Below are 19,195 nucleotides of genomic sequence, written 5' to 3'. Positions count from 1 at the left end.
GTTGTACTTTTCCCCATCTAACAATATCTAACCAAGTACTATCATGTCAAAGTTCTAACTTTCTTTCAAGCAGTTTCTCCTCGGGTGCTCACTGTCAGAGCCAAGACTCTCTCCTTGACTCGAGGTTTTGGCTAGATGCCTTCTTCCAACATCCTCTGTGGGAAAACGTTTTCCAGGGTGAATTTCATTAGGGCTAAGAAATAGAGAGAAAGGCAGTTTTAGGGGGAAAAAAGTGATTTCAATGTAGTTTTAAGGCAAAATTACACCTGGACCATTTAAGGTGTATTTAAGGGCCGTGGTGATCAGCCGGAGATCTTTGTAGTTTTGTCAAGCAAAGCCTCAACAGCTGTTCTGGATGTCTAGAGATCATGCTGGACAGTTGGAGGTCTTTGGAACTTTGTCAAGAAAAGCCCCTTTGACTTGTCCTCATGTCTGTGACAATCAAAACAAATATATATATACACACACACATATATCTTCAATAGATTATATTTATATTTCTAGGCATAGTTGCCTTTCATTTATTCTTCTATTCTTCTGTTTCGTAATTTGTTGATTCTGTTGGTGTTTCATAGGTTTAGTAATCTAGAGCTACTGGCATGCTCCTTCCATGCCTTGCAGAGTTCTTGGGTACTAAGGACTGTTTGAACTCTCCAGCAGAAGGGAAACCATATTATTAGAAGGATGAGAGTCCGTCCTGTTCCTTGCTTTGTGCGCAGGCTGAAATTGATGAGCTTTGTATTTGTTCTCCCAGTGGGTTCCTCAGGGCTGTGGCTCCCTGAGGATGCACGTGGAGTGGAGGTTTGGTGAAGAGGCTTGTCTTTTCTTTCACAGGGGCACCTCCAAGTTGCCCCTGGCTTTGCCTGGCCTGTGGCTCCTCTGCTTCCTCAGTCCACCACCATTGTGTCAGTTCACAAGTTCACACACCTGCAAAACTCTTTATAACACTTTTCTTAAGTTGATTGTTGAGATTTCTGTTTTCTTTCTTTCTAATGAGCTTAGATTTGCTTTCAAGTAGTCATTTGATTTTTATCTCCTTGGTAGATGCTGTGGAGCAGGGCTGTTGGTGTTTAGCTTATGGAGCCTGCTGTTTTGCTGGACTCTGAGCAGATGCTCTGTTTACCATCTTGGACCATTCCACTCCCCTCCAGGTGCTGTGCTTTCTGAGCCAACCCAGAGTGGCTTCTTGGTTTCACTTCTGTCTCAGGCTTCTTGCCTAATTCTCTTAGTCTCTGTCCTCCATCTACACAAACTGTGATTACCTCATGCCAGTAACTCAATTTTTAGCTGTCTGTTTTGTCCCTTTCTGTTTCTTACTTATTAACCATGTAATAGTATTATTTGGGCTCTCCAATTATTTATTTAGGTCTGCAGATTTCCCTCTCAATTCTCTCCATTATCTTGTTACCATGACTTTTAAAACATGTTTAATGTAATCCATGACATTATTGAGTTTTATAATAAGAACTGAGAAGCATGCTATTGGGCCTTTTCTAGATTGTTTATTTTCCAGGCTTTTTTTTTTTTTTAGCTGTAACTGACTGTTTGCCTTCCTTTTCATATTGAGGCTATAAGAAGAATATATAATAATATGCAAATTTTTATTAACATATTTATATAAACACATAGTTATAGTTAATATATAAATATATAATTACGTTAATAATAGTAAAATAATATAATATGTTTATATAAACACTATATAATAATATACAATGATTCACTTTCCAAGGGTCATTTATTATCACTTCACTTCTTCAATAATAATCATGCTATGTTCATGAAAGTATTGCTTATTCTCATTTTTAATTTTTAAAATTGTTTTCTCTCATGCTTTATGTCTGTTTCATAATAATAAATATTATATAATAGTAAAATAACTTTATTTTTAATACTATTATAGCCATAACTTCTTTTTCTTGTCATTCTTTTTTTAATTTGTGCCTTGATTCATGTTTACTTGGTTTATTAAACCAATGAATATGTATTATTGTAGAAATTAAATATCAAATATTAAAAGGCAAGAGAAGTTGCTGCTTTTAAATCTTCTTAGAGGAAGGGGACTGGGCTGGGGCTGGGCAGTGGACACTGAGGTGGAGTGAGAGGGAGTAAGAGCTGATGTGGCATTGTGCACTAGGCTGACTTTAGATAGAGTACTGTGTATGGCAGAAAGGTACAAGTAAGGCATTTATAGGTTTTCACTGAGAAGAAATCATAAAAGCTTGAAGGTATCTTTAATGTGCCTTAAACATTACATGATATATGTATACCTAATAGAGTAAAACATCATGATCATCCCATAAGTATGTGTGATTTTTATGTTTTTCTAATGTTATCAATTAAAAATAAATTTAATCCTGGTCTCATAATTTTTGTCTAATAATCCTTGTTTTCTCATTATAATGTGGCAAGATTATAAGTTCAAGACCTGTCTGGGCTAAGGAGTAGGGGCTCAAGTTAGTGAGACTTGGTCTCAACATAAGTTTTAAACAAGAGGACTGATGACAGAACTAGGAGTTAGAACATCTGTTGACATGAGGGAGACCCTGAGTTCAACCCCAGTCTGCTTAGTAAATAGGTATCAAGTTTGAAAAATACTGAAGAAATGGATAAATAAATTCTGTTCCTAACTTCCATGCAGACACTTCATTGTTTTCCCATTTATCTTATTTTATTTTTTGTCTGTCAGGATTTCTTCCTTTCAGATGTCAGATCTTGGATGGATCACATGACAATGAGCTTCTTAGAAAAGCTTGCCTCATAGGGATGCTGTCCAAATCTCTGTTTTTAAGGCCTCTGGTATGGGTGCAAGGACTGTCTGACCCACTTACAGATCTTTGCTTTCCACTTGTTATGTGTCTGTCTTTGTTATGAGCAGTGCAGAGATGCCCAGTGCTGGTTGGGAAAGGATGACTCTGTAAGCATTGAAATATACAAATCCTTGCTCCCCCTTTGAGCTGCCTGAGATGAATTTCTCTTTCTACCTCTCTCTCTCTCTCTCTCTCTCTCTCTCTCTCTCTCTCTCTCCTGTCTTCCATCCCCACTGCCCTCAGCTTTGCTAAGTCCAAGGCTGTTCTCCTTTCTGTTAGGTACAGCTCCCACAGTCTGCCTGCCAGGCTTCATTCCTTGTGGGAGAAAGGAAATGCCTTTGCTTAAGGGAAGGGGCCTGCGCAAGCATTTGGAAATGCATCCTTGGGTTCAGCTGACTTCTGAGAAGGGCATCTTTGGGGATTCCGACAGTAAAGTGGCAGCAATTTCTTTGGTTCTGTGTCTTGTTCCCTTTCAGTATGGTGAGTGAGACTCACAGTTGGAGGAAATGACAGTCCGTTGTCATTGCCTGGATCAAGGGCTGAAACTCAGGAGACACCTGCCTCTGTGTATTTGCAATTATCCAGGCAGAAAGAGTCAGCCAGATTGGCCAGGTTTCCAGTTTGCTTTCCTGTGGTTTCTCTGGGGGAGGAGGGAAGGGGGATGGGATGATGTCAGCAAGGAATTGAACACTGATCACTAGGGAAAGGCCAAAAAAAAAAAATCTCTGTTATAGTCTGCTTTGATTTTTAAAAATCCCTTAAGCCTTTTCTTCTGCATCACTCCTAAAAAAACAGTACTTCTAAGTGATTCTCAATTGGCTCTGGTAGTTAAAAATAGAATCAAAGAATTCAGAGTTACTCCAGAAACTTACTGCAGTAGCTTCTCAGTGGCTGCCTCTGCCTCAGTGGAGACTGTGTTGGCTTTTGAGCGTCCATATCTCCTGGTTCCAGGTTAAAGACTCCAGGGTAATTACCCTTTTTTACCTCTCAGGAAGCATGTGCACATCTGCAGGGTTTCCACTGGGGAAGAGCCTTGGCGAAACTCCACCGTGGTGAACACTTGTGTATAAAGAGCCCCTCTTTGTCACCAACCTGTGGAGAACCCTTTTGTTCTAGATACTTTGGGTGATTTTACTGACTTCTTGTCATTGCTAGGTTTACAAGTAAGGAAACAGTCATGAAAAAGTCCACCGGCCACCTGAGTCCTCACAGGCACTGTGTGGAAGAGCCTAGGCCTGTCTGTGGTATTCAAACTTTTCACTTTATTCCCGAGACAGGGACCTTGCACACAGTCTCAAACTGAGAGTGGGGACGGAGCCTCCTCTGTACAGAGTAGGGCCTGGCCTCTAGGGTGAGAAGCAGCGGTGTGGGGAGTGCCAGGCCTGTTGCGGTGGACTTCAGTCTCTGATGCACAGGGCTTCTTTACTCTCTTAAAGGTTCTGAGGGTCCCCAGGTTTTAAGTGTGTGTCTGACAGCCTTGAGTATTTACCAGGTTTTAAATATATGCAAAAAAAGTCATGTAAAATCTATAATGATACCCCTATTGGGTTAAATATTATTTCCTGGGAAATGACTGTACTTTCCCTGAAACATTATACTTTGAGTGAGAAGAGCTACTATTTTATAGTTTTTGCCAGCCTTTCCTTAGCAGTTTGTTTAGTAGGTGCCTCTCAGCATGAGTCTACATTCAGCCTCAGACCAATCAGTCTGCTGTGGTGTGTCACTTCCATAGAACTGTCCGTTACTTACAATCAGAGGAAGGGGGAAGAGAGAAGTAACATGTCGTGGTTATAAAGAGTTTTTAACCTAACCGAGCCTCTAAAGCAGTGGTTCTCAACCTGTGGGTCACATTTCAGATCGCCTGCATATCGGATATGTATATTACGGTTCAGAACAGCAGCAAAATGACAGTTATGAAGTGGCAGCCAAATACGTTTTATCATTGGGCTTACCACAACCTGAGGAGCGGTATGAAGGGGTTGCAGCATTGGGAAGTTTGAGAACCACTGCTCTGAAGGCATTGCAGATTGCTCCCTGAGGCCTTCTGGCTGGAACGGTTAGCAAGTGTCAACTAAGAGCATTTCTTTGTTATTTATAATCATTGTGTTCACTATGACAACATGCAGTCAGGAAGGCATTTTAGTTCAGAACACACATATGTAGTAGAACAGATACAAGAGCTGGATCTCAGCTTTTATGATTCTTTAAAGAGGGTCTTAAATCTGTGGGCCAAGGTGCTTTCAAACTCTTGGTCATTTTGTGTGGATTTACAGAGTGTGGGATTATCAGTGTGTGCAGCTCATCTTCTGCCTTTAACTGTGTGACCCAAGGCCAGAGGTTTGCTTAAATTTGTTTCCCAGTTTACACACGTACACATAACCTTCTCTTGATCATAAGGTAGTATGTGCTCCTATGAAAGCATCCAAACCAAATAGACATAGAAAGTGTAATTTGGAGGCCCACCTACACATTATGGATTACTCAAAATAATAATTAGCTTTGTTGCCTTGTCGCAGGTAAAACACAGTTGAAAATAGATAAAAATAAGCCATGTTTGTTACAAACTATAAAAGTACTCACCAAATGTGAACTTGTATCTTTTTTGCAAACAAGACTTTAGACAGGGTTGACATATGGCTTTTCCCAGAATCTTGTGAAATACTGTTGAGTACATCTCCCCATAACTCTGGAAAGAGTAATGTCTATAGAAATGTGACACTGCACAGTGGGCCCCATCAGAACAGTTACACTGCACTTAGATGCACCATAATTTCGAAACATTGATTTTCAAAATATGTCACACAAATCAAAGGGTGCACTTTACTGATGTGCTCAGGTTAAAGCACAATGATGGAAGTGGGGACTCATCCTGCCGAGGAGCTCATGCTGGCCTGTAACCTGCCTCCAATGTCTTGCGGGAGGGCTTGATCAGGTGACAGCTATGCTGTGACAACAGCTAGCACTGAGTGACATCTCACAGCCTCAGTGGCACTGACTCTCACTGGCTTTAGGTGGCCTCTGTAGCAGTTGTTACTGTTATTTCCTGGAAGAGAATCCAGAAACCCTGAGTGGTGGACCTAGGTGGGAGGCTGAGATAGACTTCACCCCTCTGTGTTGCCCGGCCTCTCATGGCAGTAAGAGCCAGGTGGTAGCTCAAAGAAAAGCATCCATGAATCTGAAGTGTCACCAGATCCACTTCTCCAGTATATTGACCTCAGACATCCAACCTCCAAACTGAGAAACAAATACTTGTTGCCTTTGTGGCTTATGATGTTTTTGAAATCCATATTTCAGTTTTTAGCAGTATTTGTGCTTCTTAATTTTTGTTTTATTATATTTTGCTTTATTTTTGAGATGGGGTCTTGTGTAAATCGGGCCGGCTTCAAAATTGCTACATAATTATCATCTTGAACTCTTGAATCTCCTGCTTCTGCCTGCTAAGTTCTGGGGTTACAATTACGTACCACGTCGGCTGGCTTATAGTGTGTGTTCTCATAGACCTAGACCCAGAGCTAGTGTTGCTTATGAGGTACCTGTGGCATGCTGTTTTCAGAGTAATGCACACACCCTTAACCAGGTATGAAATAGCATCCTTCTCTTCTGAAAGAATCCCAGCGTGTGGCCAGGCTGGCGTCCAGGCTGTGAGGGAATAAAATTGGATACTGCGTCCACTGATAACATGAGTCTTTGAATAAACTCATATGCTCCGTGGAAGGCTGGCAGGTTGGTGTCTGTGGAGGATGCTTACAGGGAGGAGAAGGCGTGAGGAACCGGCTCTCATCCCCATGTACATCCTGGCACTGTGAATGGCATCTGTGAAGGTCTTGCCCTGCCTGAACATCCTTTTGCTGGAGGCCAGAGGAACATGGAATGCCATCTGCAGAGTCTCAAAACACAGAAGCCTAGTCCCTTCCTCTTCCCTCTGGCAACCATGGAAATGTGCAACCTTGAGGCAAGGAAGTGAATTCAGGATTGGTGGCACACCTGGGGCCTGCTGTGCACACTCTGAGTCAAGAAGCAGGGTAGGTGGGCTAGGCTTGAGCGAACCTGGGGAACAGTGGCCAGGCTAAAGACACTACTTTGGTCCTGCTTTTTAAGTAATGCTTTTCAGGGAGAGGATATGGGTTTACCTGTAGGCAGTTCATGGCCTTGCAGAAGACATATTTCTACAGACTTACTTATGCTGCCTTCCTACAAGAACCCTTTGACGTTGGGGTTGAGGTGAGCTCAGAACACCATTTTACAGGAGGCTGAGGTCTGCTTACGTTATACCTCGTGTGGTCAGGTGAGGAAGACTTGCACACAGGGTCACCTGTATGATGCGGTGGCAGGCAAGACCTACAGCTACCTGACACCTGATCTCTGGAAAGAAACTGTGTTCACCAAGTCTCCTTATCAGGAATTCACTGATCATGTGAAAACCCACACCACCAGAGTGTCTGTTCAGAGGACCCCGGCTCCAGCTGTGGCTACCACATAAAGGTTTTTACAAGAAAAATAAAGTTAGTTAATGAGAGAGAGAGAGAGAGAGAGAGAGAGAGAGAGAGAGAGAGAGAGAGAGAGAGAGAGAGAGAGAGAGACAGAGAGACAGAGAGAGAAATATGAGGCTGGATAAAATCCATCTTGCACTAACTTCTCTAAAGGCCCTGTTTTTTTTTTTCTTGTAGTGAGTCATTATGCACAGGTGTGTCAGTATTACACAGGAGACCCAAATCCCACCTCATCTTATGTTCCAGGAACTCAGGAGCAACAATAACTGACCGCTGTGCGTTCACTTCACTGTGATGACTGTAGTGGGAGCACTCCACGAATATTTGCTAAAAGGATGCAAACTTGGCTGGACCACAACTTGTAGAAAAGACTTGTGGGGTGCACTATGTACTTGTGGGTTGATTCTCTGTGCAGTGCACTGGGCATCTTTGTAGGCAGAAAGCCCCTGTGGAAGCAAACTGGCAGACTGTATGTGTATGGGTGTGCACATATGTGCCTGTGTGGGCAAGAGGCTGCATACAGTGATGGGAAAGTAAGGGGGACCTTGCCACCTGACCAATGATGACAGGAAAAGAGGAGATCCAAGTGGAGAGTGGCAGCACCCGGCCTGGTCCTGGGATTCCTTTGTAGCCTGGCATGGACCTCTCTGTCTGGCATTGCTGTGCTACCAGGTGGTGGCTGGCTGCTGCTTCTTGATTACAGTTTGAAGCACTGTGCTGTGGTCCCATGCTGCTACACAGCAAGGAAATCCAGTGTCACTCTAATGAGGTTTCTGTCCAGACTCTGGAAAGAAGAAAGGCTTTTAATTAGATTGGTAGTAATTGAGCTCCCAAACCACAGAAGCCTCTCTTGGGAGAGGCAGGCACAAATGCAATTAAAAGAAGGAAAAGCACCTGAATGGAACGCTCCCTAACTCTACGTCCATTAGTAACAACAGCTGCCTAATAACTTGCGGCAACAGATAAACATCCTGAAGAACATAGCACTGCTTCCCAATAGTGTTGAGGATTGATCAGGAATGCTAGGATCATCGCTGCGACTGAAGTGCATTTAGCTCTATCAGGCACATTTACTCAGCCTAAAGCATGGGGCATGTTGACCTGCAATGGTTTACCACTGAGCACTGTGGCACATCTTAGTTTAGAAAAGTAGATGTATTTCTTTTTTGTTAATTTTTTCCTTTATTAATTTATTCTTGTTACATCTCAATGGTTATCCCATCCCTTGTATCCTCCCATTGTTCCCTCCCTCCTCTTTTCCCCTTATTCCCCTCCCCTATGACTGTTCCTGAGGGGGATTACCTCCCCCTGTATATGCTCATAGGGTATCAAGTCTCTTCTTGGTAACCTGCTGTCCTTCCTCTGAGTGTCACCAGAGAAGCATGGGAGAATAGCAAAGTAGAAGGATCCAGAGGGTCCTAGAAACCTACAAGTAGAACATTATGATAGGCAGATTTGGGCCCAGGGGTCCTGCTCAAACTAAGGCACCAGCCAAGGACAATACAGGCGGTAAACCTTAAACCTCTACCCAGATCTAGCTAATGGACAGAACATTCTCCACAGTAGAGTGGAGAGTGGGATATTACTTTCTCACATACTCTGGAGCCTCACCTTTGACCATGTCCCCAGTAGATGTATTTCTTGCTTTGCTCAAACTTCTGTGTCTTTTGGACTGCAGCCCTGGCGTGGGATACCCTGGTGCTTCGTCCCATGTCCGTCCACAGACAGCCCAGTCTTCTGGTGACTCAGACTTACCCATCACAGACACTTTCATAGGTATCCACTGGATAAGGATCTGCACACAGGGGCATCGATGTATCAAACTCTTGCTGCTAATTCCTTACTAGCTGCTACATTGTAACTTCCGTAAGGGTTAGTGTGCATTCCTAGCCACCCAGTGCACTCTGGAAGTTGCCCTGTGCTTTTATGCCAGGGATCAGTTTTTGGGTGTGTGTTTGTCCGTGAACCAAGCTAGGCAGTTCCTGATACAAGAATTAAAAGTGTGCACTTCTGGGCAGAGCTTCATGAAAACTTTCCCCGGAGGGTATTGGTTGCTAGTTTTTAGGTTCCTTTACATTGGGATTGACTGCCAGCATTCTCAGTATAACTTGTCTCCTTACGTAGTTTTAATTGAAATCTTTTTCTTATGTGTTAATGGTGTTTTTTTTTCATGTGCGTATGTGTACCACTTGTGTGCCAGGTAGCCAGGGAGGGCAGAAGTTGGATTCCATGCAACTGGAGTTACAGGTGGTTGTAAGCTGCCTTATGGGTCCTGGGAATGGAACCTGAGTCTTTCAGAAGAGCAGCCAGTGCTCTTAACCACCAAACGAACTTCTCAGTGGTGGGACTTGCACTTGTGTTTTGCTGACCCAGCTGGGTGTGGCCAGCTAATAAAAGAGAGCCATTGGCATGCCGGTTGGAAATACCTCTTTTGAAGAGACTCCTTTAGATGTTATGCTAGTCAGCTTTCTGGCACTAGAATAAACACCTTGGATAATTTACATATGAAGAGAGAAGGGTTAGCTCGCTGTTTTTGAGGTCCCAGTCTGTAAGTGGTTGCTACCATTGCTTTTGGCTTGTGGTAAGGCAGCACATCATGGTGGAAACCTATGGCAGAGGAAAACTGCTCATTCATGGCCAGGAAAGGAAAGGAAAGAGGAAGAAGGGGCTGGCATCTTAATGCATCTAGAAAGTGCGTGCTCCACTTCATCCAAGAACCTCCCAGTTAACTCATCTTGTACTACCATCTCCCAGTAATGCCAAGATAGTGCCTTTAGCATGTGGGCTTTCAAGGAAGACTTAAGACACAAGACCCAAATCTATGAGATGCCCAGTGTCTGAACCAAGCCATGGTAGTTGTACTCTCCCACACACTGGGGCGGAATGAGGACTCGGTTCTTGGCTGGATCCAACTTTGGAAATAAAGAAAAGATAGAAGCGTGTTGAGCCCATTCGTAAGGTTGCCTTACCTTCCTTGTACTTTGTTTATTCACCTTGCTCGTATTTACATTAGAGACATCAGGGGTCTGGCATGTTGCCACCTGGATAGACAAAGAGGGAAGAGCCCAGACCCATGTAAGGATAAAGCAATACAATGGCCCACTGAGACCCTTAATATGGGTTGGGAGCTCCATACAATCATCATCCTTCTTCCTGGGGTGGGGTGGGGGGGCGTATAAAAAGATAAATTGCTGAGGTCTTAGCTGGCATCATTTCTGATGGAAGGCTGGCCTGATTTTAATTTTCTTCTTTATATTTTGCTGTCCTTTGTAAGTGCTCTGTAATAAATGTGTATTACTTCAGAATAAATAGAAAAGCTTGACTCTGGGGGAAATGCTGCTGGCATAGATTTGGAAGTGCCTGGTGCTTTCTAATTTCCACACGCAACACGGATCCCCAAAGTCAGATTTGTATGTGAATAATTGTATCATGACCTCTTTTGTGAAGCATGTAAGCCATATTTATGTTGCCCCTTTTTCTTTTTGTTTTTAAGGACGAGAAGAACCAAGTTTTAACCACTAACATTTGGCTGCAAATGGTAAGTTCAGATAGACCTCACCTGCCTGTTCTTGCCCCTTGTGCATGAGTTCAGACTGCATGGAAAAAGGTTCCTGGGAGAGCTGAGGCTGGTGCCCTGACCCAACAGTGGCCAACTGAGAGCCCTGGAGGACTCCATTCAGACTGTCATGTCGACAGGATTTGAACCAACGGTGTATGTAAGAGTGATAGCAGCAGGACTCTACGCTTGTTGTATTTTATTGCTGGATGATTTCAGGGCATTTCAAAACATTACTAACCAGAAAAATAGTCAGATGCAGGGCCACATCTAGAGGTCGATGGCTTGTGTTGCAGCTGCTCCTGAGCTTACAAGTACCACTTGTCTTGTCTGTGTGCCTCAGAGCTGCATGTTTGAAGGAGCCTGAGGGATCCTTACCCAGGCTGTCCACACTCCGTTCTAGACTTGACAGGAGGCAGAGGTTGAGCACCTGTGATTTGAAAGTCCACAATCAGAAAATCCTCCGAAGCACAAAACATTTTGAGGTCTTGGGGACTGGGGATTTTCAGATTGGGGATGTTCATCTGGCTAAATCTATGCAAACCATTCCAAAATCCCCAGTCCTCTGAATCCCAAAACACTTTGGCTGCTAGCATTTTGGAAAAAAATATTTACTTTGTATTTTATCCATGAATTTATAATCTAACATGCAGATTTCTAATCTAGATTATTTAATTGCAAAATATATCAGTTCCATCAAATTGTAAATATTAGAATCTGACTCTATTTTAGCTGGAGTCTTTATGCTACTCTAATTCTGTGCACATACAATTTTATAAACACAGCTTCAGTTGTCTCTCATATTTTACATGGGCTCGTTCCTCCCTATGAATTCATTTCTTGCTTTTTTCCTCTCTCTTTCTTTTCCTCTCTTCTTCTTTTAGTTTCTTTCTTTTTACTGCCCCCCCTCCTTTTCTTTCTTTTTAAGACAGGGTCTTGCTATGTGGTCCATGTTGGCTTTGAACTTCCACTCCTCCTGTGCCATCATCCTACGCTCTGTGAGTACAAACAAGCATTGCCCTGTGTAGTTGTGCACTTGCATTTCTAGTGCATTTTTTTAAAATTAGGATTCTATCCTCTTGCAAAAAAATGTATATTTGAGATTCCTTCATTAATTATTCTACTTGGATTTCTCTCAAATGTAAATATTTATATAGCATCTATCCTTTAGGCCGTAGTACATTAAAAAAAAACTTCTGAACCGATTTAAGGACGTATAATTGGTATATAATTTGGTGTATAATTCACCGAAGTTTAAGAAGAACAGGTGCTGGAGGCACTTAGCTACAGAGGAGCCCTCTCACTGAGCTGTCTGTAACGACAGCGTAGAGCTTTGGAGCTACTCCCATGCAAGATTAAAACAACACAGCCTACCTGCTCATGCTTGCTCCTCTCCTGGCCTGCTTTGTTTATGCCCAAATGTATGATGTCTGGGAAGGCCGGCTACATCCTTGAGGGCACCCATTCTACCTCTCCCGTTCTTGCCTCCTTCACAGTCATCTTAATCTGGCTAAATGGCATCCGGTCTGCTCAGACCAGGAATCTCAGTGTCCCCCTGGGCTTCTGCCTTTCATAGTGAACCCTTTAGTAGATTCTGGTAGCTCAGCTTTCAAAACCAGATCATTGTTCACCAGCCCATGGCTTTTCCCTGGTCTAGCTCTGCCTTTCTCACCTCCATCAGTATAGTTATACGGCCATCCATCCTGTTCTGCCCTTTTCCATCCCTCTTTGTGTCTGTTCTCATAGCAGCCAGAGTGACCTAAGTGAAAAGGAATGCCTCTAGGCTCAGGTCCCTCCCCTTCTCAGGGCCCTGGTCTCCCTAGATAATCTAAAAGCTGAAGCCAGTGAGGTTCTGGTCCCTGCTTATCTTTTCTCTCTTACATTCCCTCTGTATTCTTTTTCCTTGCTCTGCTCCCTGCTGTCTTGCTGGTATCCACACATGTTGCTCAAGATTGACTTGGGATTTTGCATGGGCTGCTCCCCCTACCTGGAACACCACTTCATGGGTTCCCTTGCTTTCCAAGACACTACCTCTTCAGTTGCCTCTTCTCAAGCCTTCCCATGCTATATTTAGCCTGTTTGTTGTTTCTCACCTATTTCTTTTCACTGTTGGGAACAGAAAAACATGCTAGACAAACGTTCTACTACTAAGCTCCATTCCAGCCCCTAACTTATTCTCTTTACTGCTCTTTTGTCCCAAGGAACTTCTTACCATTTTACACACCTAGCGTCCACTTGTCTATGTGCTTTTTGCCTTCAGGTCTCTCTCCTTTTGGCTATAAACTATTATGTGTTGGGGTTGAGCCCCAACTGGAACAGGCAGTGCAATAGGCACTGAATAACTTTTGTTGAAGGAATGAACAAATCCCAATGTCTACATCAACCTGAGGCAGAGGGAATAAATATGATCCAAAATGAAGCCTCCTCCTACACAGTGGGATACTCGGAATAGTTAAAGTTCTGGGAACTCTGGGATGTGATAATGACTGTTTTCCGGGACCTGTAAGAAGAAAAAAAGGAAAGAAAAACAACAACAACAACCCAACAAAGCAAAACAGCTACATGGTTGGCCAGATGCTTGCTGTGTAGTTTAGGGTGGCATTGAACTTGAGGTGATTTGTTGGAGGGTGGTCTGGTGTATTTTAATGCTAATTACTGCTTGCTGTCTCAGACCCACCTTTTGACCAATAAAAGGCCATCACCTGGGTTCTGCAAATCGGTAGGTGTGGTTAAGGTTCCCGGGCTTGAGGAGACAGAGAGAATCTTGAGACGAGATGAGAAGAAGTTTGGGCCATCATAGGTTAGATGGAGAAGTGTATGGCTGGTGTGAATGGAAAATTTGGCCCAGATGAAAAACATTAGCAAGTATTTGGGATTATGGGTAGGAGGTAGCTTGATAGAAATTATTAAAACCAGATGGCATGAGATACCTGTCCCACTATGGGAAGTACTTTAGGATATTAATATCTGCCCTGCCCCAGGTTAGCTAAGGCTATTTAAAATATAACAGGTGTCTGTCTTGACTGATTGCTAGCGGGTTAGAAAAATACTGCTATAATAATAAACATTATTAGGCCTATAGCGATAATTTAACAACAGTGATTCTCCTGCTTTACATCCCGAGTACTGGAATTTTACCCCACCATGCCAGTCTATATAGAGAAACTTGTGCCGTTGACAGATGGACAGACATCTGTCTGTGTGACCTCCTTCCTGGCCCTCAAAAATTCATTGTTCTACAACACTATCTGAGACACAGCAAGTGATTTTAAAGGGAGATGGTTTCCAGGAAAATTATGACAGGACTATTACTGTGCTGAGTTCAGACATTCCATGAGTGAACACCTGTTTTCTGAAGGGTATCATTCTTTGAAGCAAGCTTTAGTTCTAATTACGAGTTGCATTTGCAACTCTAGAGTTTCACTTTTAAAATCTCATTGAACTCACCATTGGGAGTGCCTGCTTTGTGGAAGGCATTGACCATAGCCATGGGGGGGGCACTTAGAAATATGTTAGCCACATTTCCTCTTTCAGCCTTTTACAATCAGGCCATGCAATTAACTCATTTAAAGAAAGGTTAAGCACTGAGAGATGATGAATGTTGGAGGAGATAGGATGCTAATTACCCTGATTTGATCATTATATATTATATACATGTACTATATTAGCATTCTGTGCTTTATAAATATGTGCAATTCTGTGTCAATTGCTTTTTAGCTAATCACAAAAATAAGAATGATCACCATAGCAAATCCAAGTGTTTCTCTGGGATATTATAAGAATGGATGGGTATACAGTGGAGGTCATAGGTGGGAACAGTCCTGCTTTATCAAAATGGAAAACAAAGAGAGACCTGATTCTTCTAAAGGGAAGATGTTCAATGCTGGCACTACTGTGTGTCCCTGCATCACTGCAGCCTACCCAGGTTAGTCTTTTACTATGCAGAGTGTGCCCTTAAAGACCCAGTGATGACACTGAACTGGAAAGTGATACCCAAGGTGGTGGAGGGCTGTAATGCTGCCTTCCTACAGCATTTTCAAAGACTCCCAAGAATCTTGGGCTTAAAATAAATTTAAACAGTTAAGAATGAAAACCCGTGTCACTGTGCCCTTGCCTCACCCTTACTCATTACTTTGAGTAAGTCCTAGTCACAGGATGGACACTGGGCCTTGTCTGTCAACAAGGGCAGGCATGGGAGCTTCCTTGGGACAATTGATAAACAGCCATCCATTGATTCTTATTTGTGTATTCCCTGGCTACTCACTTGCCTGGCCTGACCTAGCCTTGATATTGGACATGGACAAGATGAAGCTCGGTGTTGAAGGTAGCAAGGCCAGAGGTCCCAGGGAACATCAGCAAGGGCAGGAGACAGGTGGATTGCCAGGGAATGTTTTTAGCATTAGGTTTCAGCTCCTGCAGCTTCATTTCACTAAGTTCTGTTCTGAAATCTGATCCACATAATCTTTTCTCCAGGGTGTTTCAGCTCTGAAGTCAATTTTCTGCAAATTATAGATTTTTCAATCCAGTCAAAATGGCAGAGTCACAAAAGTTTTTTAAAAATTAAATTCTCCTTGACCTACCCCTTGTGGATTTTGTTATCCCTTTTCCCAGCTGTCTTTCATTTCACATGATTGAGATTATTCCAGCAGCCTGAAGGATCCTGAGTTGCTGATCTCTGAGAGTCTCATCCTACCCTGGGAGGAAGCTGGTGGGAGATTCATTCTGCAAAGGTTTTTTTTTTTTAATCATTTTTGGGAGACTGCTAGACATCTTTGATCTAATGTGTGGGAAGATATGACAGAGGGCATTTTGGCTTCTACAAAAACACTGGAACCTTCCAGATGCATGCATTTGCTTTTTAAAATCTGTTTTCCCCCTTTAGAATATCAGCCATTATGACTTCAAATTTCCTCATCTTTCTGTACTTACTCTCTATTTTTAGAGTTCTAATTCTAATTATAGTAATAATAGCACTCACATCACAGAATATTAGATTGTAAACCATAATTAGTTCTAAACTGCTTCCTTTTTAATTTTCTGCATTCATTATCTGTGGAGCAGAAATACCACACATTGTGTTTACGCATTTTGCCATCAGTAGGCTGCTGGGGGCTGGACTGCAGCTGGGACAAGGTGGGTGACACTGGCATCACAGAGACAGAAAAATGTCGACAGGAAAGGACTCACATTCTTCCTTTGAGTCAAAAATACTTGATCAGAAGAATTTTTCCCCAAATTGAGTGATGTTTCTTGACACCAATTATGTGGTCTCATTTTTAATACCAACAGCAAATCTCTAACCTGGCTGGATTTCAATTTTGATATTATCCACCTTGAGTTAATATCTGAATCCACAAGCTCAAGGACTGTGTCCCTTGAGGCTGTTCCTACTTCATAAACATGTTGTAAATGTGCTGCCCTGGATACCCATACCCATCACACTGACTCTAACCCAAGGGTTCTGCAGCCTTGGCTTCATTACTTTCCTAAGATGACCAAGTCTTTCAGGCACACATTTACATGTATTTGTCCTAAAGGATGCACCTTAGAAACAGGTGTGTAAGAGGTACTAGGGCACAGGTTGAGTGAGGAGTTACCCTGCTTCTTAGGACAGCCACACTTCTGTGTACCCCCATGAACACACTTGCCTGGAACTTCACTGTGGTTTGTTCAGAAGTTATCTTCTTCAGTCCCCAGTGTACCTCCTAATTCTGAATTTGAGGGTGAGATGGGGTTTAGCATCCTCAGTCTCTGATGAGGTACTTTGTCTTTATGGAGTTAGGCTTTCTTCATCAAACTGTGGGGAGGTCCAACGCCAAAGTTGCTACGTTAGCTTAAAGTCAGATGTGGTCCAAAGGATGGTTTTAGTAAAAGATATTCCTGCCACTCAGTAAGTCACATTAGTTTAAGGAACTCTATATGTAGAAAACCAAAAATTTCTTATTACATTGCAATACATTTTGAAAGAAAACACTCTTTTCTTTCTAAATAATTATTTTTAGAATTTCATACATTCATATTGTATATTTATATAATTTCCAACCTTCCCTCCTCCAACTTCTGTGTCTTCACCCACTCTTCATTAAATTATGGTCCTCTTATACTTTAATTATTACAAATACAGAGGGGGGGAGGAAACACAAATGTACCTTACTGGATCCATTTATTGTTGCTTATATATATATGTGTGTGTGTGTGTGTGTGTGTGTGTGTGTATGTGTGTGTGTGTGTGTGTGTGTGTGTGTGTGTGTGTGTGTGTGTGTGTTTAGGGCTGACCACTGGATATTTGATAACCTATCAGGGTGCTGGTCCCTGGAGAAGACTAATTTTCTCTCTCTCAGCAGAATGGAGCTTTGTGATATTTTCTCTGTCCATATTGGCATGGCAGTGAATGGTGTTAAACGTCTCTGCTCCATTTTCTGTGATGTTCTCTGAGCCTTAGGTATAGGGATTGTTTTGTAGGTGCCTCAGATGGGGGTTAGGAACTCCACCACCAGTTGTTTTCTGCATTACAGCTAGTTGTGGGTCTCTGTGATGGTCTCTGCCTGCTTCATAAAGATGCTTATTTGATGAGGGTTGAGAGCTACACACTTATCACTTATCTGTGTGTATAATGAAAGTCTTTATAATGCAATTAGAAAGTATACCAGTTTAGACAAGTGGCAGTCACAGGTTCTTCTTTAGGGCCCATGACTTCACTAGCTGTTAGATAGCTGGCTAGGTTTACATTACTCGGCATGAATTTCCTCCTATTGAAGGGACCCCTAGTCTAATTATAGAGCTCTTAGTTACTCCCAATATATGAGTACCACTGTCTTACCATTGAGGCTGTCTTGCCTTGCTGGTTATTTTTGTGGTTCCAAGGCTGGATAGGTCTACAGATGGTTTCCCTTCCTTGGCAGCGTGCATAGCCCCATCACTTACTGTGGGAGCTAGTCATCGAAGAGGAGGCTTCCAGGTTGGTTCTAGCTTGATTCCTCAAAGTCCCGTGTCCAACCAAAGTGTGTAGTATCTTCAGAAATGTATTTTACCTTCAAGTTCTGGGAGGCAACCAAGAGCATCATCAATAATCTTTATTGTTTTGGGCATTTCTTGGACTCCCTTGACCAAGAACTGGAAGAGAGAGTTATTTCGTCTGCCTGACTCTGTCCAGCCCTGTTTTCATGCCCTGTGTAGACACACATTTAAATAAAAGTTCCCCCGTGAAGTCAAGACATGTTCATAGAGGTCACAGGTGTCAGAACCGTATAACGGTCTGCACAGTGGTACATTCTGCACTGCCACCCCCTCTTTCCCTCTGTCACCCCACAACCTGTACACTCTTCATTCTAGGGCTGCCTTGCTGTCTGGTTCATTCACGTGGTTCCTCAAGGGCTGCCGTGTTGGAAGGTTGCCAGGTGCCATCCACGGAGAGATATGCCTTAGGCTGCCATCCCCACAGACCCATGGTCCAAGTGACAGAAAATGCTTTGAGAGCACGCATCCATTCCTTCTAAAACCTGACTACAAGGACCTGATTTCACATTCTTTTCTTAGGAAGTCGCCAATAGGCTCCCATGCTGTGTTAGCACCTCCTGTTGCCTCCCCCATGCTTTTCACATCATTGTTTGTATCTCAGATGTTGGGGATACAGTAGTCCCATGCCATGTAGTGCTATGTAAAGTGAAAAGCATTGTTTTCTACGGGCACCATTTGTTGCTTGCCTACAAGGATCACATGGTTTTTGCCCTGCTGCTGCAGACATGGTCTCTTTTTACCCATATTTCATCCTAAGGGCATGTGTACACACAGGAAATTGTAGCTCCAAAAAGATAATTCAGCCTCCTGCATTCTCACAGCAAATCTCTTACAGGCCAGGTCTGTCTGGTTCCAAAGATTCTTGCAGCCGATCCTCCCCACTGCTTGGTAGGTCAGGATGGTTATGACATCAGAGACTGCGTCCATTCTGTTTTGTTATGCCTGAAGGCTTGTAGTACAGAGAAATTGCTTTTCAAGAACCATCCCTGAGACAACCTAGAGGTTCAATTGACTTGATGCCTGATGATACAATTGAGTCTTGACTTGGTGAGCAGTGTAAATATGGAGCTGTCAAGCTTCCTTCTCTGTCATCACATGGACAAGCTTGGATTGTCGTGAGCTGGGAGACAACACATACAGTGTTGAACAGGCAAAATAGCAGTGATGGAGTGATGGAGAACGCATAGCCATGCTCTCAGAAGCCAGGGGATGTTGGGAAAGAAGGGAGGAGTGAGGAAGTTCTGACTTGGTACCACTAAATGGTCTTAAGTTTGAACAACTAGGAGGTTGCATTCTCTGACTTCCCCACTCCTCTGGCTGTC

The 19,195-nt window shown here is 42.9% G+C and overlaps 1 protein-coding gene across 2 annotated transcripts in view; it reads left to right on the top strand.

The window, feature by feature from the left end:
* LOC311588048 (neuronal acetylcholine receptor subunit alpha-7) overlaps window positions 1–19,195 on the top strand; it is a 116,992-nt gene that overhangs the window by 43,210 nt on the left and 54,587 nt on the right. Inside the window, exon 3 of one of the 2 annotated variants that reach the window (XM_084765486.1) lies at window positions 10,794–10,838. The exons of the other annotated variant lie outside the window; for it this stretch is intronic. Coding sequence (XP_084621612.1) covers window positions 10,794–10,838 — 45 coding nt within the window. The remainder of the gene's footprint in view (window positions 1–10,793; window positions 10,839–19,195) is intronic. 2 annotated transcript variants of the gene reach the window in all.

The sequence above is a fragment of the Acomys minous genome (assembly GCF_964271855.1).
Source record: "Acomys minous genome assembly, chromosome: 2".
Taxonomy (NCBI): Eukaryota; Metazoa; Chordata; class Mammalia; order Rodentia; family Muridae; genus Acomys; species Acomys minous.
Note: the sequence above shows the minus strand (reverse complement) of the source record. Positions and strands in the feature narration are given on the sequence as shown.